The 25,413-nt window shown below is 40.8% G+C and overlaps 1 protein-coding gene across 3 annotated transcripts in view; it reads left to right on the top strand.

The window, feature by feature from the left end:
- LOC141114197 (myosin light chain kinase, smooth muscle-like) overlaps positions 1 to 25,413 on the top strand; it is a 141,440-nt gene that overhangs the window by 90,071 nt on the left and 25,956 nt on the right. For 2 of the 3 annotated variants that reach the window (XM_073607737.1, XM_073607736.1), the window contains exons 10-13: positions 904 to 1,009; positions 16,971 to 17,174; positions 17,582 to 17,799; positions 18,703 to 18,826. In XM_073607737.1, coding sequence (XP_073463838.1) covers positions 904 to 1,009; positions 16,971 to 17,174; positions 17,582 to 17,799; positions 18,703 to 18,826 — 652 coding nt within the window. The remainder of the gene's footprint in view (positions 1 to 903; positions 1,010 to 16,970; positions 17,175 to 17,581; positions 17,800 to 18,702; positions 18,827 to 25,413) is intronic. The other variant, XM_073607738.1, reaches the window with a different exon arrangement.

The following is a 25,413-nucleotide window of genomic DNA, read 5'->3' as shown; positions in this document are numbered from 1 at the left end:
TAATATTCCTTTAAATTTAGTACCTGGGGGGTGTCTATAGTATGCCTGTAAAGGGGCGCATGTTTCCCGTGTTTAGAACAGTCTGACAGCAAAATTAATTTCTAAAGGAAAAAAAGTCATGTAAAACTACTATCGCTAGCGCCGGCTATAATGAATTGTCGGTCCGGCAATACACATAAAAGTTCATTGATAAAAACGGCATGGAATTTCCCCACAGGGGATCCCCAAACCAAAATTAAAAAAAAAAAAAAAAAAAAAATGCGTGGGGGTCCCCCTAAATTCCATACCAGGCCCTTCAGGTCTGGTATGGATATTAAGGGGAACCCCGTGCCAAAATTAAAAAAAAAAAATGGCATGGGGGTCCCCCTCAAAATCCATACCATACCCTTCAGGGTCCGTTTTTACAACCTCTTTTTGCATGGATACATTTTTCGCCTGTTCGCATGTTCTGGATGCAAACCGAACAGGGGTGTGTTCGGCTCATCCCTACTGGCTGGTCGTCAGGATGATGGTGGGTGCCCGCTTTTTTGGCCGTTTTTAGGTCCATTTCTGTTATTTAAATGAACCAAAAATGGAGCTATGATCCATTTAAAAAAAACTGATCTTTGTGGATGTGAACGAATGATTGGCTGTTTAAATCCGTGTGTCTGTTTTTTATCCATACATTGACAGTAGTTCTATGTACAAACGGTCTGCATGTGTGAAAGGGGCTTTTAGATGTAAGCAACTATGTAGTGAAAAGGACTGACCATACAATCACATTGGTTCACTATGAAGTTCTTAGTATACCCCAATGTTATGCTTCGAGCATAGAATATGGAATGAAGGTGCTGCCTGTACCGATTATATTTTAGTAGTTGCAGAATTATACGAAGATAATTCCATTTTTCTGATCACACTCAGCAGATGGAGAGTCAGATTGTGAAGAAATTGAGGAATACAAGACGATCACAATGAACATCACAGACCGTGTGGATACGTTGTACACCAGACTGGAGAAGCTCGGAGTGTAAGTGTTGGGCTTTGAAATACAAGGACAGCTCTTGTGCTTTTAGTTAAAACGAAACTAAACCCTCCTATTCTTTCCAGCCAAGGTAGCTGCCATCTTGGCCTGTTTTTAATCTACAGTTGCCATGGTGCTGCACGTGTGATCAGTTTAGACATGTGCAGGATGAAAAAATTCGTTTAGTTTAGTTTCGTTTCGATTCGTTATTTAACTTAATTCGTTTAGTTAAATTCGTTGCATTCATTACATTCGTTTTCGGAATTCGTTTCATTTCGTATTCGAATTCGAAAAAATTCGACCGCATTCGAAAAAATTTGACCGTATTCGAAAAAAACTATCAAATTCGAAAAAATTCTACCACATTCGAAAAAAACTGTCAAATTCGAAAAAAATTCTACCACATTCGAAAAAAACTATAACTGAATTTGAAAAAGTAAAATATATATAACCATTTTGCGAAATTTGAAATTCGTATAGAATGAAATCGAATTCCAATAGAAAAGATTAGGATAGAATAGAAAGTATAAAAGAATAGCATAGAAAAACAATAGATCAGAATAGAAAAAAATATAATTATATTGTATTCTAAGCTTTTCTATTTGAATTCGAATTCATTCTGTACCAAATTCCAATTTTGGAAGATGGTTAAATATATATATTATATTTTTTTTCTATTCTGTTCCATTATTTTTCTATGCTATTCTTTTCTATTCTATTCTAAACTTTTCTATTCAAATTTGAATTAATTCTATGCGAAATTCGAATTTCGGAAGATGGCTTCTAAAATTAGAATTTCGTATAGAATGAATTCGAATTTGAATAGAAAAGATTAGAATAGAAATAGAATAGACTAGAAAAACAATAGAACAGAAGAGAATAAAATATAATATATATATTTTTTTCTATTCTGTTTCATTGTTTTTCTATGCTATTCTTTTTTATTCTATTCTAAACATTTCTATTCGAATTTGAATTCATTCTATACGAAATTCGAATTTCAGAAGATGGCTTCTGAAATTCGAATTTCGTATAGAATGAATTTGAATTTGAATAGAAAAGAATAGACTAGAAAAACAATAGACCAGAATAAAATATAATATATATATATTATATCTTATTCTATTCTGTTCTATTGTTTTTCTAGTCTATTCTTTCTACTCTATTTTAATCTTTTCTATTCAAATTAATTTTATACGAAATTCAAATTTTGGAAGATGGATATGGATATATATATATGGCCACCATCCGATGTGGCTTAAGAACATCCCTAAGGGACAACTAACGAGAATAAAAAGGAACTGTTCGGATGATACAGATTTTCTGACTCAAGCACAGGTTATAAAGAAAAAATTTATGGAGAAGGGGTATCAAGAGCTGATGCTTGATTCCATTATACATGAACTAGCCCTCCAACCAAGATCGACGCTGCTTGATGAATCTCCATCTCTAAGGGCTAGGGAGAGCCATGAATGGAGCTTTCTATCAGAATTCCATTCTCAGTATAAGGAGGTGGAAGATATTATCTCGGCCCACTGGCATGTTTTGCTGATGGACAGAGTTCTTCACTCTGCTTTGCCTGAGAGGCCCAGATTTATATATAGGAAGTCTCTTAGCTTTGCAGACAAAATAGTGCAGAAAGTTCTTGACCCTCCGTCTAGGATGCCCACTTTCTGGGATAGAAATGGCTTCTTTTGCTGTAAACGATGTCGAGCCTGCAGAGAGGTCAACAGGCCCCTTAGGGCTGTGGAAAATTTCAGGTCGACCTCCAATGGTAAAGAATTTGCTATTAACGAATTCATTACATGCAATACGTCGCATGTGGTCTATGCCCTCCAATGCCCGTGTGACTTGATGTATATCGGTCGCACAAAAAGGCTTTTAAGAGTAAGAATTGCAGAACACATAGCCAACATCAAACTGGGCTTCAAAGATCACAGTGTGTCTCTGCATTTCAAGCTTGTACATAACCAGGACCCGTCGGGTCTTAAGTTTTGGGGCATTGACCACCTTAAGCCGAAATGGAGGGGCTCCCACTTGGTCCGTGACCTCTCTAAAAGAGAGACTCAGTGGATATTTTTGGCTGACACTTTGGTGCCAAAGGGGTTAAACGTTGACCTAGACATCAATTGTTTTATCAGTGATTCATAGATGCAATTTTAATATTACTATGGTTTTGTATTATTTTAATATTAATGATTGCAATGTTGGTATATGAGTAATATTTATCTTTGGTATTCAGTTCTTTAATTACTTTATTAATCCTAATTGGTATTGATCTTAATTAGTATTAATTCGATTGCATTATTATCTCTATGGTCCTTAGTATGGCTTTTATATAAGTGTGTTATATGTCATTGTTTCCGGCTCATGGGTTTTATTTATATTTATTTATATAGATTTATAATGACGTTTGGTTTACATTAACCAATATTATCTGTATATCTTTTTACTCGCTTATGATTATCTTTTTAATGTATACTGTTAAAAAGAAATATGCTTAAATATGTCGTTATAATTATGATCTGCAAATGGTCATTCTACTGCAATTATTATGCTGCATTGGTTCTTAGTATTGTGTTTAATTTGCTCTTAGTGCCTTGTGTAGTCCGCATATTTCTTATTTATTTATTTATTATTTGCATAATCTTGCCTGTTTTTAACTATGATAGCGGCACTTCGTATGTTAATCAGTACGTATGCCGGTTAGTGGTTTTTGTGCCAATGTGTGCTATGTGGACGTGTATGATGAGCGATCACTCATCTCACGGATCCCAACACACTGTCACTGCCATTCATTACGTGCAGTGAGGTTACACACGCCCCCTCCCACTTTTCCTTATGCTTAATCACCGCTTGGCTACAGGTCTGGCGTCGTGCGCCTGACGTCCGATTTGCTGCTGCATGATTGGCGGTCAGGATTGGGGCGGGTGTTATAAGCCTCTCATTGTGTCGTGTAGCCACGCCCTCTGTCGAAGTCAGGATATGACGAAACGCGTCAGGGCGTGGCTTACACGACGCCGGAAGTGAGGTTTGCGTTCCACCACAGCCCGATCTACAACCAGGAAGTGATCTGTTCCCCTGGGCACCGAGCCGGCTGATCCTTTGAATGGTGACACGCAGCCTTTTCTATTTTCATGCTTGATTGACTGTTTTATATGTACGTATATTGATTGAAGGGTTTTTAGAAGATTGTGGGTTTTGGCTCCAATAAACAGAATTACGCTATGTGCATGCTTCTTTTCTTTTTGCCTATCTGTGTGGAGTTGTGACCCCCCCCTGAAAACCCCCCGGAGTGGGATTGAGAGAGAGGTGATGAGGAGATCTTTTTATTCTTGGAGGCTTGTTATTATTTGCAGATCTGGTGAGTCTGACCCCCTAGGGGGAGAGTGTCAACACAGGGTGATACTTCACTGACCGGTGGAAGGCGCACACTGGGATACGGCTGTATTGTCACTTATGGACTGTCCTCTGACCACTTCACGGACTCTCTACTTCTCTGTGTGATGTTTTTATGCGTAGTTGGCCGCATAATTTCCTATGTATTTTTGCTCAACAATAGCGCTGTTTTATAGTGTATGTTTACCTCTACAGTTTATGTATGCTATTATTGTCATTTTATGTAATATTTTAAACGGCTGCTGTCCTTTAAAAGGCTCAGTTTAGATACTGTAAGTCTTTTTATACCTGTAATTTCCAGTCTGTAGTTCTAGCTCTGCTTAGAAGCATTAACTAAATCCATTTTGGCGCTGAGTGGTGTGCTGCAGGCCTGAGCAAACCCATCCCCATATATATATATATATATATATATATATATATATATATATATATATAATATTTTTTCTATTCTGTTCTATTGTATTCTGATCTTTTCTATTTGAATTCAAATTCATGCTATACAAAATTTGAATTTCAGAAAATAGTTATATAGAAATAGAATGAAATCAAATTCTAATAGAAAAGAATAGAACACACACACACACATACATACACACACACATCTTCCGAATTTGGAATTTGGTACAGAATGAATTCAAATAGAAAAGATTAGAATAGAACAGAAAATAATATAAAAGAATAGCATAGAAAAACAATAGAACAGAATAGAAAAAAATATAAAATATTCTATTCTAATCTTTTCTATTCGAATTCATTCTGTACCAAATTCCAATTTCGGAAGATGGTTTTATTTATTTTTATATATATATAAAATATTTCTTTCTATTCTGTTCTATTGTTTTTCTATTCTTTTCTATTAGAATTTGATTTCATTCTATTTCTATATAACTATTTTCTGAAATTCGAATTTTGTATAGCATGAATTTGAATTCAAATAGAAAAGATCAGAATAGAATATTTTATATTTTTTTCTATTCTGTTCTATTGTTTTTCTATGCTATTCTTTTATATTATTTTCTGTTCTATTCTAATCTTTTCTATTTGAATTCATTCTGTACCAAATTCCAATTTCGGAAGATGTGTGTGTATGTGTGTGTATATATATATATGTGTGTGTATATATATGTATGTGTGTATATATATATATATATATATATATATATATATATATATATATATATATATATATATATATTATATATATATATTATATATATATATAATAATATATATATAGACCAGCATAGAAAAAAAATAAAAATAAAAAAAATATATATAAATATATATACCGTATTTATCGGCATATAACACGCACTTTTTTCCCCTTAAAATCAGGGGAAAATCATGGGTGCGTGTTATACGCCGATCCCTTGCGATCCTGAGCTGACAGATCTTCAAAATCGCCGACCGCGATTTGAAAATGGCGCCGAAATACACAGAGCCGGTCCTCGGCTCTTCTCGGCCACTTTCGGCTTCACTCGAGTGCCGCCCGAACCTAGCCGAGTGTACTCGACTAGGTTCGGATAGCTCCGCTCACAGTCATGCCCATCCCGGGCGGGACTACGAGTGGAGCCGAAAGTGAACGAGAGCCGCCGAGAAGAGCCGAGGACCAGCTCTGTGTATTTTGGCGCCGGCGGCACCATTTTCAAATCGCGGTTGGCGATTTTGAAGCTCAGGATCGCAGGGGATCACAGGATTTTCAAACTGCGAGCGGCAAGGCTGCACTGGGGCAAGGCTGCACTGGGATAAGGCTGCAATGGACACTGGGGAAGGCTGCACTGACAAGGCTGCACTGGGGCAAGGCTGCACTGAGAAGGCTGCAATGATGGGCATTTAAATGTAAGTTTTTTTTTTCCCTTAAACTTCCCTCCTAAAAGTTTTTTTTTCCTTAAAATTCCCTCCTAAACTTGGGGTGCGTGTTATACGCCAGTGCGTGTTATACGCCGATAAATACGGTCATTTTTTTGTATTATTCTCTTCTATTGTTTTTTTATGCTTTTCTTTTCTATTATTTTATATTCTTTAATAGTCTTTTCAATTCAAATTCATTCTATACGAAATTCGAATTTCGGAACATGGCTTCTGAAGTTTGAATTTCTTATAGAATGAATTCGAATTACAACAGAAAATAATAGAAAAGAATAGACTAGAAAAACAATAGAACAGAATAGAAGAAAATATATATATATATATATATATATATATATATATATATATATATATATATATATATATATATATATATATATATATATATATATATATATATATATATATATTATATATATATATATTATATTTTGTTCTATTGTTTTTCTAGTCTATTCTTTTCTATTATATTCTAATCTTTTATATTCAAATTTGATTTCGGTCTATATGAAATTCGAATTTTGGAAGATGTTTTTTATATATATATATATATATATATATAAAATTTTCTATTCTGTTTCATTGTTTTTCTATGCTATTCTTTTCTATTCTATTCTAAACTTTTTTATTCGAATTTGAATTCATTCTATACGAAATTCGAATTTCGGAAGATGGCTTCTGAAAGTGGAATTTCGTATAGAATGAATTTGAATAGAAAAGATTAGAATAGAAAATAATAGACTAGACAAACAATAGAACAGAATAAAATATAATATATATAATTTTTTGTATTCTGTTCTATTGTTTTTCTAGTCTTTTCTCTTCTACTCTGTTCTAATCTTTTCTATTCAAATTCGAATTCATTTTATAATTCGAATTCATTATATATATATATATATATAAAACCATCTTCCGAAATATGAATTTCTTATATAATATGAATTCGAATAGAAAAGATTAGAATAGAGTAGAAGAGAAAAGACTAGAAAAACAATAGAACAGAATAGAATAAATTATATATATTATATTTTATTCTGTTCTATTGTTTGTCTAGTCTGTTATTTTCTATTCTAATCTTTTCTATTCAAATTCGAATTCATTCTATACGAAATTCCACTTTCAGAAGCCATCTTCCGAAATTCGAATTTCGTATAGAATGAATTCAAATTCGAATAGAAAAGTTTAGAATAGAAAAGAATAGCATAGAAAAACAATGAAACAGAATAGAAAATTTATATATATACACACATCTTCCAAAATTCGAATTTCATATAGACCGAAATCAAATTTGAATGTAAAAGATTAGACTAGAAAAACAATAGAACAGAATAGAAGAAAATATAATATATATATTATATTTTCTTCTATTCTGTTCTATTGTTTTTCTAGTCTATACTTTTCTATTTTCTGTTCTAATCTTTTCTATTCGAATTCATTCTATACGAAATTCAAACTTCAGAAGCCATGTTCCGAAATTCGAATTTCGTATAGAATGAATTTGAATTGAAAATACTATTATAGAATATAAAATAATAGAAAAGAAAAGCATAAAAAAAACATATATATATATATATATATATATATATATATATATATATATATATATATATATATATATATATATATATATATATATATATATATATACTATTGCTTTATTATTTTATATTCTACCTTATTGTTTTTTTTTAGAAAAACGTTTTCTATTTTTTTTAAATTTGATTATGTTTTCGAATTCGATTCGAATATGTTTTCGAATTCGATTCGAATTCGTTCGTTTTTTTTTCGGATTCGTTTAAATTCTTTACTTTTGTCATTCGGAAATTCGGATGCATCCGAATTTCCGAATAATGAAAAATTCGTCCGAATTTCGATTCGGAACGAAACGAAATGCACATGCCTAATCAGTATGACACCAGCCATTGGATGGTTTGACCGTTTGGTTTAGACCATGAGCAAATGTAGCATTCTCACTATGCCAGGAATGTAATTGTTGAAACTGTTAAATCAATGGGTTTAGTTCTGCTTTAATTCATGATACTGCAAACGTTGAAACAAATTTTCACATTCGTCTGCCAAGCCCTCATTCTGTTCTTCTCGATTGTCGACACCCTGTCGCGTCTTTTTCAAATATTATGTCTTCGATCCACGCTCTGTTTTTTAAATATGCCCCATGTGCGGATTTCCTCTGGGTACTTCGGTTTCCTCCCACACTCCAAAGACCTGCTGGAAGGTTAATTGTCTCCTGTCTAAATTGTCCCTAGCAGAGGCGCAGCTAGGATATTCAGGGCCCCGGTGCAAGAAACCATGAAGGGCCCCCACCAGGGGCGTTGCTAGGTCTACAAAAGATCTCAAGCTAGAGTCCATAGCAGTGAAGTAAAGAAAGTCATATGCTTGGGCGGACATACACATGTATATAATATACGTGTGTGTGCATTTATAATATACTATCGTTGCATATCTGAGTGCGGATCCCTCCTTACATCAGGGTCCCCGGAGAGCCCCCTCCTTACATCAGGGTCCCCGGAGAGCCCCCTCCTTACATCAGGGTCCCCAGAGAGCCCCCTCCTTACATCAGGGTCCCCAGAGAGCCGCTCTCCTCCAGGGGTTCCCCTGTACCTGGCTGGTCTCCGCTGTCTGTGCACCTCCCAACCCCCAGCACATCTCTGTACCCCCCACCTGGGGGAAGGTAGGAGGCGGCAATCGGCAGCTCTATTGTGTCCAAGGGCTGCAGGATCTCCCTGGGGCTTGTAGTTCTCTCTTCGAATGTATACAGTGGAGAGGGGAGGGGCATCTTGCCGATACATGCCCGGGTCAGAGGCCCCTCCCCTCTTCACTGTATACATTCGGAGACAGAACTACAAGCCCCAGGGAGATCCTGCGGCCCATGCGCACCATACAGCTGCCAATCGCCCCCCACTGCATACTATAACCGACAGCCAGAGGTGCAGGGGAGATGCTGGGTCGCAAGTGCGACTGTAGAGAACCTGAAAATTCCGCCACTGGTCCCTAGTATATATGAATGTGTGTTGGGGACCTTAGATTGTAAGCGCCTTGAGGACAGGGACTGATGTGAATGTATAAGGCTACATACAATTCACAAATGGCGAAGGTCAAATCAATAGAGGAAAGACAACTAAGAAGATCCTCTCTAGCAAAAGGTTTTTCAACCAGTATAAACACTTTCGAACTAGAAACGACTATGAACGAAGAAAACACAGAGGAAGCCACTGGGAAACAGACTCCAGCCAGGGAAGATATAATGATATCATTGTTTCACAGACTTAAAGATCTACTAGAAAGAGAGATGCTGCAGTGGTGGGATATACTACTTCTGCAGAAATATTTAGAATTTAAACGAATACCCAGAGGTTTAAGAATTACTAAAATATGTACATTTTTGGACCTAGACCTCAGAGATAAGTGGATTCTAAGTCTGCGCGAGTACAACCAGAAATGGTTACAATTTATCATCATCCAAAGAGAACGCAATCTCTCTGCGATTCGGGCAGACCTACACACTCTTCAAGAGGAATTATCCACTTTCTCTGACGTCAGTTCATTCGAAAGTTGGGACCAAAAAGTTAATAAACAGATAACAGAGTATGAGACTAATCTCATAAGTAAAAAATCGGGCAAGTTTGAACGAGATAGATTGGACTATTTAAATGATCGAGAATTCAATTGGAAAAAACCTAACAATAGAGAAAACGTTAGTAGGATTAAAAACGACAATAGAAGTAAAAATAGAAAGGGTATGACAAACGAACAATTGTCAGGACACAACACATACGGTACACAGTTTCAGGGAAAACATCAAAAAGAAACACCAAGAAACCACAATACTAAAGCAAAATCAAATAGGAACAGAACAAACAATAACACTAAAACTGATCACAAAAAAGATCCCCCTGCGAATCGGACTACCTCAGGGGAAGGCCATTTACACAATAGACCCCATCATCAACAACACTCTACTATCAAAAACCAACAAAACTCCAACCTTACCTTACCTAATCGAGTAGCTACAACTACTACGAATAGATCATTTGTACGTAACAATAATACAAAGATTAATACTATGGATACTAAGGCCAATCCACCTGAAGAATCACTAACAGTGAATCCTCCAATGACAAGAGACCCCTTTAATATAACCACCGCTAATGTCAGTGAAAACTCACAATTAGAAAGAGGAACATCCATCATACCATCAGCCAATGGGAGGGATATAGTACCTCTACTCGCCAATTGCACCCTAGGTGGTTTACCTGAGAATGCTGATGTTGTCTCTGACATTGACAGTCAACTGTTAAATGGCATTCCCACGTATAATCCTTTTTCCACTCTTGGCGATCTAGAAGCCAATAGTACAAGCATTTCAGACATCACACCCCCTTTGGTTTTTTTAGAACAAGCAGTTGCAACCCTGGGGGGGTCTGCAACAAACCTTTTACCGGATCCTCTATCACATATACTGTCCACGGGGAAAAAAATAAGGAAAAGAGAAGAAGAACACGAAGAGGAAGAAGGGGAGGAGAGAGATACAAAAAGAGGCAGACTTTAGATACCGCTCACTCTACTATTAAGATCTATAATCTCTCTAGCTCCGTCTTTTCTGAAACCGAGCTAGACCTCCTTAGGAAGGGCCTGAACTTCGCCCCACCTAGTGTACCAAATTTGTTTGAACTTTTTATAGATCTAAATAAATACATTCGTAAGCTCACTATACAAAGATACTACACATTAAAAGAAGCTAAGAATGTGAATAGCACAGATAATGTGAGAGTAGAGTCGGAAGAGCCATTACCATCTGATATTAGCATGGAAGAGGATTCCATACTTAATATTCTCGAAGAGCTCTATCAAGAAGCACACTTCGAGGGTCAAACAACTTCCGAACCCAAATTTGCCCCCTCATGTGAAAGTACTATGGTCCATACCTCTTTTAGACCAAAATCCTCCTTCTTTCCCCATTGGGCCAAAGGGAGATTTATCTCCACTTTTTATGATACGGTTTTTAACACGTTTAAAATAAAGTTCGATAAACCTATGAAGACTAATATGAATATAGACAAAAATGCTGTACCTATAGATGCCCTCAAACAGAACAAGGATATAATTATCCGAAAGGCTGACAAAGGTGGGAGTCTAGTCATTCAAAATAGAGATGAATATCTAGCTGAGGCAAGAAGACTCCTGGGTGACACCCAAACATATGCTGCATTAAAAAGAGATCCCACTCTGGAATACACTAAGGAGCTTAAAATACTTTTAGATGATGCTCTATCCAAAGAGGTCCTCACCAAAAACGAGTACCTGTTTTTGTACAATAGACATGCTGCCACCCCGCATTTCTATCACATACCGAAGGTACACAAAAGCCTCCTTAATCCTCCCGGTAGACCTATAATATCTGGGATTGACAGCCTCTCTAGTAACTTGGGGTGCTATATTGACCACTTCCTGCAGGATATAGTGTTCGAGTTGCCATCCTTTGTTAAAGATTCTGGCCATGTGCTGGAGATACTGTCAAACTACAAATGGCTACCTGGCTACAGATGGCTCTCTTTGGATGTAGCTTCATTATATACATCAATAAACCATACATTTGGCCTAAGAGCCATTAACCATTTCCTATTAAAGGATGACAGGATGAATCCTCGGCAGGCTAAGTTCCTATTGGATTGTGTGGAATTCTCCCTCACGCACAACTATTTTTCCTTCTTAGGCGACCATTACTTGCAAATAAAAGGTACAGCTATGGGAGCCAGGTTTGCCCCTAGTTATGCAAATATTTTCATGGGATTTTGGGAAGAACAATTCATATGGAAGAACAATCCCTTTGGGGCAAACCTGGTTCTATATGCAAGATACATTGATGACATCTTGATCATCTGGGACGGGTCAGACCAAAGTCTCCAGAGCTTTCTGGAACATTGTAGAAATAATCCATTTGGAATAGAATTCACTCATGTCCTAGATGAGAAATGTCTAGTCTTCCTGGATCTAGAACTACAGAGTGACCAAGATGGTAACATCCTTTCTAAAACTCATTTTAAACCCAGTGGGGGCAATTCTTACTTACATGCTAAAAGCAACCACCACCCCAGGTGGATACAGAATGTCCCCTTCGGCCAATTTTGCCGCCTTAGAAGAACGTGTACCAAGAAAGAGGATTATTTAGAACAGAGCAAACTTCTTATGCAGAAATTCAGTGAGAAGGGCTATGAAGCCAATCACATAAAATCAGCCTTTTCTAAATATCTGGCTCTCTATGACGAACAATCTAGTAAAGATTTGAACAACACAGAACCCCGACACCAGACCACCCCAGCTATTCATCAGGCCTGCTTCTCTACCCAATATACAAGCAAAGCGTTCGAAATTCAGAATATTATCAAAAAGAATTGGAATATTCTGAAGCACGACCCTGTTTTGGGTAAGACACTCCCCGATCACCCCAATATAGTTTTTCGGAAACCTCAAGACCTTAGGAGCCTGATAGCCCCAAGTAGGGTAAAAACATGTACTAGCAAACCCACCAACAGCTGGGCAACAATTTTCGATCAAAAAGGTTGCTATAGATGTGGTGTCAGGAACTGTGGCACATGCAAGTACATGTGGCACAGGAAAAAAACGGTGGTTGGGAGAGACGGAAAAATCCACCCAATTAAGCAATTCATCAACTGCGGAACAGAATATGTGGTATACGGTATAGTATGTCCCTGTGGGCGACTATACGTAGGCCGCACACAACGCCCAATGCGAGTGAGAATTGGTGAACACAAATGTGGCATAATAAACCTAAGAGACAAATACCCAGTCCCTAGACATTTTGTAGAAGTCCATCAGGGGGACCCTGCAGGCATGAAAGTATTTGGGATAGAGTCGATTGGAAGGGAGCTGGATACAGGAAGAAGGTACCAGAGGCTTTGCAAAAGAGAAGCCTTCTGGATCTTTACCCTCGGTAGTCTCACTCCAGGAGGCCTAAATGAGGATCCAGAAGTACATAAAATAGTCTAATAATATTGGTATTAAGTGTTGTTGATTGTCCCTCCCCCACCCCAAACCCCCCCCTACCCCTTCCCCCCCCCCCCCCTTCCACATCATATCTCGTTCACCGATTTATACTAAAATAACCTCTGAGTTATTCGCTATAATATACAAACCACTATAGGAATGTCATTATGGGGTGTTAGCAACAATATCTCCCCTCCCCCTCCCCTCCCCCCTCCCCCCTCCTCTCTCTCTCTTTTTAGAATAGACAGGCAAGGTACACAGTCCGTTGTACTTATACACGGATTTTAATTGTTACAAAAAAACTGCCTTTTTTTATAATATATAAAAAAAGATTTGCCTTTTGTAATAATCACCGTATGCACATATATAGATATGTGATGGATGTGTATAAGGCTTTTACTTTCTATATATATGTGTATACATATATTTATAATGTTTTACAGAAGGTGTATTATATGATTACCATGTATTTTAAATACTATGTAAGTGGGTCTCCTGCTGGCTTCCATATACACATGTCTTGAGCATTGCTATTTCCAACTTCTGTTTTAGACCAGATTCCACCACTCCCCTCCCTAGGTCCCCCTCAAAAAATTCATTGTATACTATTGCTCACTACTCTTTATTGTTACTATTTATTGTTGTCATCCATCCAGTTATACATATTTAACACTTCCACTCTTTTTGGTTGAAGTCAGACGCTTTCAGTCTGACTTTGACCTCTATCTGTGTCTACAGCAAGATGGAGGCCACTGTTTACTATATTGAGTCACATCCCAGGCGCCGAACGGCGCACAGGATGTGACATCACGACCGCACTTCCGCCCTGTGGACCGCAACCCGGAAGTAAACCGGCGGCGTGCGTTCCACCTAGCACAGGAGCGAACGTGACAGCAGTGGCAGCCCATACGGACACAGTCCCTGCAGAAAAATGCATTTGAGCAGAGGAGGTGGCATTAGATCAACAGCAGTTAAGGTACAATACCCCCCCCTCCCCCTTTCTCATACTCATAACCCTCTGATCACTCACACTACTCTGTAAATATTTATGTGATGTAAGAATGTGAGGGTAGAACAGCAGATTGTGTATGGAAAATTATTGGTACGATCCTATCAGCTCACCCATTATGGGTTAGATTAATTTCACTAATTTTACTAGCGATAACAATAATGGTTATGAAAGCACACCAATTAATCATCAAATCAATAAATCAATATGTTATGGCCCTTCAATAATATTTATTTTGTCAAGATTCACAACACAAAACCCCCCCCCCCTCCCCTCCTCTCAGAGGACCGCCCACCAATTAAGGGAGGAGTCCCGTTACCAACCAGATCAGTCTGTTTCAGCCTAACATGTGTATATAAAAAGTCGGCAGGAGACTGCCACCACTAAGGCTCTGAGGAAGAAGGTCAAACCTTCGAAACGCGTAAGCCAGCGGCGGTCCGTGTGCCTCCCTCCTGGGACCTGGATAGCTGCCTACCACTGGAACTATTGCCTTTGTGCGTTTGATATGCTATTTTACCTGCGACTTTTGTGAGTAGCTTTTTACCTTGTTTTTAATTTATTAAAATTTGCCAAGGATAATGCGCTAGGCTGGTGCGCTCTCTTGTTTCTTTCTTTGTTTTTCACTATTAGGATAATCCCATCCTTCGAGAGCAGCAAAGCCGAAGCCCATAGCCCCTCTTGAATCTCTTTAGCTAACACACCAGTGCGCAAGAGTACTTTTTTCGTGTTTCTGTATAAGATATGTAAAGTGCTGCGTAAATTGACAATGCTATAGAAGTACCTGTAATATATAATATATTGCTCAATTCCCATCATAGTTGGTGACCTGTAATACGCACACATCTCTGCCACCTTAAAAGATGCTGAATATCTCCATCTAGTGGCCAGAAAAGAGAATTCGGGTTGGTAAAGTTTCCAGTGCAGTGAATTTTTAACCCCAGACTAATTGTAGTTTGCCCCCTTGCTCCTATCAAACTTCAGTCTGCCAATCCATATTTTCTTTTCAAACTATAAGTCCTCATGCACACGGACGTTTTTACAGCTGCTTTTTTGAGCTTTTTTTGCAGCTTAAAAAGGCCTGTCTATGTTAGTCTATGGCTTCATGCCCACCTAGGCGTTTTTGAGCTGCAAGTGGCATAGGCGTTTTTAAGCTGTAAAAAAAACCCAGGACCAGTGGGTTCTGAAAGACGTTTTTCAGCTGTAAAAACGCTCTAACGCTCAAAAACGCTTAAAAACGTCATTCACCAACGTTTTTTAGCGTTTTTGATCCATTGAAAAAAAAAAAAAAAAAATTTTGAAAAAAAAAAAAACGCTCAAAAACGCTAACGCGGAAAAACGCTCAAAAACGCTATTGCAAAAACGCTGAAAAAAGTTTAAAAAATCACTGCAAAGATACTGGCGTTTTCATAACGTTTTTTTAACAGCCTGTGTGCATGAGGGCTAAAGCTTGTAGCAAAAGGTACATCTGAAGGCTCTACACAGGTACCAAATTTACTTCCGATGTAATGCACAAGCCTTATAAATGAAAATTAAAACTTTTTTTTTTTTTTTTTTTCATTACTTCCGAGTAAGCCAAATCTTCCATTCATGCCTTCCAGACACTGCAGATCACAGTAGGAGAGTTTGCGCAACAGAGGCAGTGCTGTCAGTCCAGAATGCAGTGGTCAGGACTAGGTAATGGCAGGTATTGACTGACAAGCTACATAATTGCTTGCAGTGCTCCTAGCCATGCCCCCTGGAATGTCTTATCCCATTGTAGTTCAAACAGGATCAGCCTACATGAAGGTGACAATGCTACTTCTGAATTCAAGAGCAGTGCAGCCACATTGTCAGCTCAACAAAGGAAGGGTGGACTTTTACTGGCAGGATCAATAGGCATTTTATAAGAGTTTGCAGGGGGAGTAAGGAAAACTGAAACAAAAAAGTATATTATTATTATTATTATCGCATGTCCTAATTTAAAGGGTTAGTTTACCAAAAACTGCGTATGCAGCTTGGTGGTGCCTGTAGATTTAAAAGTAAAAAAAAAAAAAAAAAACTGTGCAGCTTTGACCGCAGTTAAATATTGCCTTTGCTATAGGTGTAGGCCATGAATGTACTTTCAGAAGCCTGGCTGAAAAACTCCCAGAGATGGCATAATCCTATCAGGCCTTGATGCTAGGATCTGTCCGATTCAAACCCCTTTTGCATGTGCTCTCTCCCTCCTGTTGCAGTAGCTCTGAGGTTAGCCATGGAGGAGATGGTGAACCACACATGTGCAGGGGTTTGAGACCTTATCCATGCGATAGTGAAAGTAACAGTAATGGCTAGAAGTGTCCTGGCAGGATGGGATGATACCAACTCTGGGAGTTTTTTGTCCTGCTTTGGGAGGTACATAAATGGCCTACATCTACTAGTCTTCTAGTAAGGACATTATTAAAGTTTGGTCAAAGATGCATAGTTTGGCTTTATTTATAGGCATCCCTTCCCTACATAGGCAGTGTTTTTCTTGTGTGTGTTTTTTTTTTTTTTTATTTATTTATTTTTGGTAACAGTGAACTAACCATTAAATTTAGCAGTGTGGGGGGTGAGTTTAAGAAAAAAAAGCATACACAATTGTATGATGTCTCGTTTCCCTTTCTGTTATGCAGCGGTAGCCTGACTGTAATCTTTGTGTTGCTCTTCCAGGGGGAAGTTTGGCCAGGTGTTCAAGCTTCAGGAGAAGGCCACAGGAAAGATCCGGGCCGGAAAGTTCTCAAAGGCCCGGCTGCAAAAGGATATAGCCAATGCTCGGGCAGAGGTGGAGTTGATGAATAAGCTCCATCATCCCCGGCTAGTATATCTTGTAGCTGCTTTCCAGGAACCGGGCTGGGTGATCCTGGTGATGGAATAGTGAGCAAATTTATACTTTTACAAGACTCGCTTGCTTCATTCGTCTAAGATCCTTCTTTCTCTTTTTTTTTTTTTTTTTTGCTATCTAGGTTTGTTGGTTTCCTTATGTCTTCAGGTTCTCCACTCCTCATAGATCATCCACTCTTCATTCTTCCACGTTGAATACTGTCCACTCCTTTTCAGCCATTTTGGTTCCTCACCATCTGCCCGTCTGTCTCCATTTTCTTTACAGGGCGATATTGTCTCTTCCTTACCTCCTGTGATGTCACATAATATTCCTTCCACCACCTAGTTCATCACTAAACATGCCCCGCTCCTTTGTTCCTCTCTCGTTTTCTCTCTATCCTCCTGAGTGTAGTCAGTACTTGTATCTGGTTCCTCTAATGGTTCCCCACTCTCTCTTTCAGTATTGCAGGAGGAGAACTATTTGAGCGTATTGTGGCAGATGACTTTGACCACACGGAGATCACCAGTGTTCAGTACATGTCCCAGATTATTACCGGAGTGGGTTATATGCACAAACAGGGCATTGTCCACCTAGACCTCAAACCTGAGAACATTGTCTGTGTCAGCAAAGTCAACACAAAGGTGAAAATTGTGGACTTTGGCCTGGCCAAGAAACTTGGTGAGTTGAAGTAATTAGAGAATTTTAATGTATTTTCAGCGCACAGATATCTGGATCACTTGTTAGTTTCCTTGTGTGGTGAAAAAAGAATTAATCACATCAAAAAATAAAGGGACCTCAGTCCTACGCATTTGAAAATTTTAGATTAGTCACTAAAGAGAGCCTTTTTAGTTCATCAGTGTAAATATGCTGCATCTCCTTCCATTTAAAACATCCTTGACATAAGAGTACATTGTTGGTGAATTGACCGGCCATACATAGATTGAAATTTAGTTGGTTCAGCAGGCACAGGCCGAATTTCAATCATGTATGGGCTAGCTGGTTCTTCAGAATAATAAAAGGTAGGAATCTGCAACAAAGTTTGTTAAAATCCCTGCAATGTAGAAAGATGGGGAATGTTTTAATATGGTGGTGATGTACTGTAAATGTACTTGCCTATCAAGTATTAATAAGGAAAATTAGGTGGGCTTGAACCAAGCTGAATTTTTACAGAAAAAGTCCAGATTTCGATGCAACTTCTGCTACCTATGTCCACGGAATACTTTGGCATCCAATCTTCACTGAAGAGATTCTGGATATGCATTTTTCATTCCATTCTGTTTGAATGGATTTGGTGTGTTTGGGTATTTTGTACAATGACGACAATTTTTGCCTGAAGTTATGCACAGTTATTTTTTGTGGGTTTTTTTTTTTTTTTTTTTTTTTTTCATATGTAGCTTTTACCTAATGAAATGGACGCGGTTTTTGGCAGCACATGAAAAATGTATGGGAATTTTTGTTAATGTGATAGGTTAGAATGCTATTAATATGCAGTGCCACCTAGAGGTGGACTGCCGTAATGGACAGGGGTTAAAGCATTGATATCACGTCTCCCTTTTTTTTTTTTTTTTTTTCCCTCCATAGAACCTGGTGTGCCATTGAAAGTGTTACAAGGGACAGCTGAGTTTGTAGCTCCTGAGGTCATTGCCTATGAACCTGTGGGGTTCACAACGGACATGTGGAGCCTGGGAGTAATCTGCTATATTCTGTAAGTGTTGGGCGCCAATTGGCTGTTTTCACCTATGCTTTTTACCTTTAAGTCGGCCAACATTTGAACCATGTACAGCCATGGCCAAAAGTTTTGAAAATGACAAATATTAATTTTCACAAAGTCTGCTGCTTCAGTTTTTTTTTTTTTTTTTAGATCCTTTTTGTCAGCTGTTTTATATTATACTGAAGTATAATTACAAGCATTTCAGAAGTGTCAAAGGCTTCTTTTTGACAATTGCGTTAAGTTTATGCAAAGAGTCAACATTTGCAGTGTTGACCCTTCTTTTTCAAGACCTCTGAAATTCGCCATGGCATGCTGTCAATCAACTTCTGGGCCACATCCTCATCAATGCTTGGAGTTTGTCAGAATTTGTGGTGTTTTTTTTTGTTCACCACAAGTTCTGAACGGGATTAAGATCTGGGGAGTTTCCTGGTCATGGACCCAAAATTTCGATGTTGTGTTCCCCAAGCCACTTGGTTATAACTTTTGCCTTATGACAATGTGCTCCATCATGCTGGAAAAGGCATTGTTGCTCACCAAACTTTTCTGGGATGGTTGGGAGGAGTTGCTCTCGTAGAATGTTTTTGTACCATTCGTTATTCATGGCTGTCTTCTTAGACAAAATGGTGAGTGAGCCCACTTCCTTGGCTGAGAAGCAACCCCGCACATGAATGGTCTCAGGATGCTTTACTGTTGACATGACACAGGAGTGATGGTAGCGCTCACCTATTCTTCTCCGGACAAAGTTTTTTCCGGATGCCCCAAACAATCGGAAAGGGGATTCACCAGAGAAAATGACTTTACCCCAGTCCTTAGCAGTCCAATCCCTGTTGCAGGAAAGAAAATCACTCTATGGCCGGCTTTAGTTTTATCATTTCATTGTCTTCACCTTTTTGTTGAAGTGAAGATCACCAATCCGTTTAAAGTGGAACTTGGTCAAGAGCACATCAATATTGTGATGCTTCTTATTGGACGGTTTTTTGGTTGTAATCTTTACCTGCCCTGCACCAACCTGAGGTCCCAGACCTGGCTGTGCTGCCTGGCAGAGGTATATGAATCACTGACTAGAATTTACATGTATTTTTGTTGGGTTTTGTTTTGGATATGTATTTCAACTGTTCACTGCTTATTGAGCATGTTGTAACTACACTTCCAGGTACCTCTCTATCTTTAAAGTGGGGTTCCACCCAAAAAAAAAAAACATGAAAAATCCTGAAAAAAAATTAAAAAAAAATTTGGATTTTTTTTTTTTTTTTTTACTCACCTCCTAAATGCCTGTTGCTAGGGGGTCCCTCGTAGTCTGCCTCTTCCAGTGCCTGGGCTGGTGACATCACTTCCCCCTCGGCACAGGAAGGGCTCAGCTCTGCTCCCTCCCTTCTGTCAATCATCTGGGACCCATTACAGGTCCCAGGTGACTGAGCGGCCAATCACGGCGCTCTGCGCCGCTCGCGCATGCGCAGTGGGTGCCAGGCTGTGAAGCCACAGCCCGGCACCCACAGTTGCAATGCCGGTGTTGCTGAACAGAGGGGGAGATGGACGGGGCTTCGATCCCCCGCATCGCTGGACCCATGGACAGGTAAGTGTCCAATTAAAAGTCAGCAGCTGCAGTATTTGTAGCTGCTGACTTTTTTATTTTTTTTTATTTTTTTTTTTTCTGGAACTCCTCTTTAATATGAAGATTTGATTTAACACATTTGTCAGCTAGCTCAAAAAGCAAAAGTTACCAACATAGGTCTGGATAAGTTTGTCTTTGTTATATGGGACGTTAAGTGATACTAAGCACAAAGTTTAATTTACACTGTCCCTTCTATTTCTGTATGTGGATGATGGCACTGTAATTCTTTTTAATTAGAAAATGTTTTACTTTTTTTTTTCTTTATTAATATACGTGAATTTGTTGCTATAGGAGACAGCAGTTGCTACAAGATACAGATCGTTGCATTCGGTTTAAAGGCCCCTTTTCTGTATTGCTGTCTACCTAGTTCTATTTTTGCCAAAGGAGTCTGGCAGTTTGCTATTGCATTTGCCTAAGGGCGTTTTGCGCCCTACCCTTCTCTCCTCCTGCTCCTGTTAAGAGAAATTAAACTGTTCATTTTTAAAAGTGACTGGTGCCCATCTTTCCACCTTGCACTACACTCACCATGCCTAGTAACCTGCACCCAGAGGAGGAATGTCAGCTCTCCCGGACTCTGGAGGTTGGGGAGACCGCGATGGATATCATAAACCTGAGCGCAAGACCTTATTTAGCTTACCTTTTTAAAGGGTTTGTCCACCTTTACCAAAAAAAAAACTGCCCAACGCAGGCAACGGTCACACATAGATAAAATCAACTTGTGCAGCTTTGATTGAAGTTAAATAATGGCCTTTCTATAGTTGTAGGCCATCTACGGATCTCCCAAGACCTAACGGACACTCCAGAGATGCCATCATTCCATCATGTCTGATCGCTCAGCATAGCTGAGCTCAGATACTGCAACAGTGAAAAACAAATAAAGCGTTTAAATCAGCTGGGAAAGTCTTAACTTCCTAGCAACAAGGCGGGATGGGATGAGACATCTGCGGGAGTTTTTTCTCCAGGCAAATGCACCTATAGCGAAGACATACACGGAGCAGTGGAGAAACGGAATAGGCGTAGTGCATACATGACAGAGTGAGAAGAACAACCGTTCATTAAGGGGTATAAAGGGGTATATAAAAATTAGCTAGTTACCTTATTGGCTTAGAGTAGGGTGTGGTAGGGTGGGGCCAGTTGCTTGGCAGGGGGAAGGTCCCTGGACACTTGCTGAGGTGACACCATTAGAATAGCATCCTGCTGAATTTATTCCTGCAAGAATAAGAAAATGAGTGAGCTGGAACGTCTTATGGCTCAGCTTAGGGCTGCGGCTGCTATCCATGGCACAGACTGGGTCCAGAGCCAGGTTACAGCCTCTTTACAGGGGGTCCAACAGAGCCCCCCGCCAGCGGGGCATTCAACACCACGCGCTCGGAGGTCTCGGCCCCCGGAACGTTTTACCCCAGATCAGGCCCCTAGGGCTCAGTGCCAGCTAGGGAGCCCACAAGTGGACCCTCCAGGCCCCCCTGCCAAGCGTACACCAGCTTCTGCGGGGGGTAGTCCTGGGAGGAATCCCCATCTCAGGCGGAGCCCAAGGGGAGGTGACACTCACCGCCACAAAGCAACCGTCGCCTCTCCCATCGTCAGGATGCTGGAGTGTGCGGCTGCAACTACTGGCGATGTGCCGGTCGGTAGTGCGGCCCGAAGGGGGAGAGCTACAGCTGCGGGCGTCGGCCTGTCACGGCCGGCGGCTCGTCCCGAGGAAGAGATGTTCGGCGGGGGAAGGCGGGCACGTCTGCCCTGGATGCCAGGATGTCTCCACTTACCTCCGGGTCCCGGGAGAGAAGATGGCGAGGAGCGCGGTGAGGCGAGTGGGAGGCAGAGCTCTAGTGTGGCTTGGCGGATGCCTCGGAGCAAACAGCAGGATTCACCTGCTGCAGTGGACAGTCAAAATCGTGCTGATGCCGGGAGGGACTGCAGAGCTGATGATCGCCGCTCAGAAGGGGAAGTGAACAGTGCTGAAGATGGAGAGCTGGAAGAGGAGAGCCGAGCTGCAGCCAGGGATTCCGGATCTGCGGCTGTGGGGCCCCTTGGTCCTGTGCAGCCTGGTGAGTACACTTCTAATGTATTGTCTTCATTTGCTCATTCTGTTGGGGAGGGGTCGGGGGTTAGGGGTTTAGGGGGTCAGGGGAGCCAAGGTTTGCTGGGGGGAGGGGTACTGAGTTGTTGTCTTGCTTGCGGGACTTGCTGGGCAGATTGAAGAGTTCGGTTAGGGACGGGGCTCCGGTGACGGCGTGGGACCCGCCGGGGGGCAGGGAATGGCAGCGCAAGGGACAGCGGCACAGAGAGCATCCCCCACGCCAGTTGGGTCGGCAGCTGGCACGCAGACAGAGAGTGTCGAGCTTGGCCTAACTGCAGTGGCAGGGAAGGAGAAGATGGGGGATAAGACGGATTCAGCAGCTGCAACAGGGAAGGAGAAGAAAACGGACAAGACGGCGGATCAAGTGAGGTTGGTGGATTCAGCGAAATGTGAAGTTTACGTTTGCTTCGAGGGACCGCTCGGTGCTCATCTTAAACAGGAAGTGCGTGACAAAATCTGGAGGGGAGTATGTGGAAAAATTTTCCCTTCTCCCCTTAGAAAAGTTCAATTTAGATTGCATCAAACCAGACGAAAGCAAAAAGAGGAGGAACGATGGAGGTATTGGCTTATCCCACGTACATTTGCCAATTGGTTACAGGCGTTTGCCATTTTGGCCAGTGTAATTGGAGAAAAGGCGCCAGATAATTGTTCGGCTCTTTTTTGCTATTTGGATTCGATCGGGGAGGCATATAGGGTGTATGGCGGTACAGCATTGCTTCATTATGATGAGCAATTCTGCCAGAGAAAAGCTATCAGGTCATCTATTCGTTGGGATCATAAGGATATCGGCTTATGGATGACGTTAATGACTTCTGCCAGGGCAGGTATTTCGTTTTTTCCAGGAGGTTCTGGCGGGACTTCCACCTCTGGTGCGCCGGCCACTAGAAAAAAGGGGTTGTGTTGGCAATTTAACGACAGGTCTTGTCGTTTCGGCAACTCCTGTCGTTTCAAGCACGAATGCTCAGGATGTGGAGGCAGCCATGCACTCTCCCGCTGTCTTAAGCAGGAAAAAAAACACGGGAGACCCCTCTGGAAAGAGGGGCGACTCCGGTGAGGGTGGAAAGGATGGTTCCTTTTCTAAATGTATACCCTGATTGGGAGGCTGCTCAGCTCCTGGAAGCAGGTTTTAGGGTGGGTTTTCATATTCTGTGTAGTTTGAATGCGGTTCCCCCAGTGGCGAAGAATTTACGTTCAGCGATGCTTCACCCGGAAGTGGTTTCAGAGAAACGGTTTAAAGAGGTGGCTCTGGGGCGCATGAGTGGCCCTTTTTCTCCTCTCCGCCGTTTTTTCGGGTTTGGTAGTCTCGCCGTTGGGGGTGGTCCCGAAAAAAGAGCCTGGAAAATTTAGGATGGTCCATCACCTTTCTTATCCTAAGGGAGCTTCTGTTAATGATGGCATTGATCCGTTGACATGCGCAGTTACATATACATCATTTGATCCGGCTATTTCCTGGGTGCATCAATATGGCCAAAGTTCCCTGTTAGCTAAATCGGATGTGGAAGCAGCCTTTCGGCTGCTTCCGGTTCACCCGGACAGTATACACTTGCTAGGCTGTCACTGGCAGGGATCGTACTTTGTCCATTGCTGTTTGCCAATGGGTTGCTCGATTTCATGCACCCTGTTTGAAACTTTTAGTTCCTTTTGTGGAGTGGGTGGTGCGCGATGTGTCAGGTGTGAACTCTGTCCTCCATTATCTGGATGATTTCCTTTGCATCGGGCCTTCTGATTCTCGGATTTGTGCGATTCTTTTGGGGACCTTGCAGCATATTGTCCAAAGTTTCGGTATTCCTTTAGCACCTGACAAGACTGAGGGTCCCAGAACGGAATTGTTTTTTCTTGGCATTACGATTGATTCGTTGGCTATGGAATGTCGGTTGCCGTTAGACAAATTAGTGGCGCTGAGAAAGGAGGTCAGGGAGGCATTTAGTCGACGGAAACTGCAGTTGAGGGAGTTGCAGTCGTTATTAGGGAAGCTGAATTTTGCTTGTCGGATTATTCCGATGGGCAGGATTTTCAGCCGCCGACTGGCAGCAGCAACCTCGGGGGCTAGTGCACCACAGCACTATATTCATTTAACTGGAGAGCTACGGGCCGACCTTCAGGTTTGGGATTTATTTTTGGAGTCTTTTAATGGGCGCTCCCTGTGGATGGAAGGGCCAGTGAGCAACACGGATTTGGCTTTGTTTACCGATGCAGCTGGTTCTGCTGGGTATGGAGCGTTTTTCCAGGGGAAATGGAGTGCGGAAGGGTGGCCGGAGGAGTGGCATTCGGCGGGCTTTCTGAAAAATCTGGTGCTGTTGGAATTATTTCCAATAGTCCTGGTGGTTGAGATATGGGGGGGGGGCCTTTTGCAATAAAAAGGTTCGCTTTCACTGTGACAATATGGGTGTGGTGTCAGTGTTTAACACTATATCTGCTTCTTCTCCACCAGTGGTGCGCCTTTTGCGTCATTTGGTTTTGCTCTGTCTTTGCTTAAATACTTTTATTTATGCTGTACACATTCCTGGAGTTTGCAACAAAGTGGCAGATGCCTTATCTCGATTTCAGTGGGACGAGTTTCGTGTGTTGGCACTGGAGGGGAGCAGCATGGGATGCCTTGTCCTCGAAGGCTTTGGAGGATCGCTTTGGAGTCGCCGCTGGACTGTTTAGAGATTCTTTAAGGCGACCTGGGAGGCGTATTCAAGAGCATGGAGGGAATAGATTTCTTTACTTGAGGAGGTAGGCTCTGAGGGGGTGGGTTTTTCTTGGTTGGTCCTTTATTTTGTTAGTAGAAATTTTGAGGGGTCTATCGGCTTCTGCGGTGGATCGGAAATTGGCTGGCCTGGCTTTTTGTTTCAAATGGCTGGGTGTACAGGATTGTACTAAAGTGTTTGTGATACGTCAGACCATGAG

Source organism: Aquarana catesbeiana, linkage group LG12 (genome assembly GCF_042186555.1).
Source record: "Aquarana catesbeiana isolate 2022-GZ linkage group LG12, ASM4218655v1, whole genome shotgun sequence".
In the NCBI taxonomy this organism is placed as follows: domain Eukaryota; kingdom Metazoa; phylum Chordata; class Amphibia; order Anura; family Ranidae; genus Aquarana; species Aquarana catesbeiana.
Note: the sequence above shows the minus strand (reverse complement) of the source record. Positions and strands in the feature narration are given on the sequence as shown.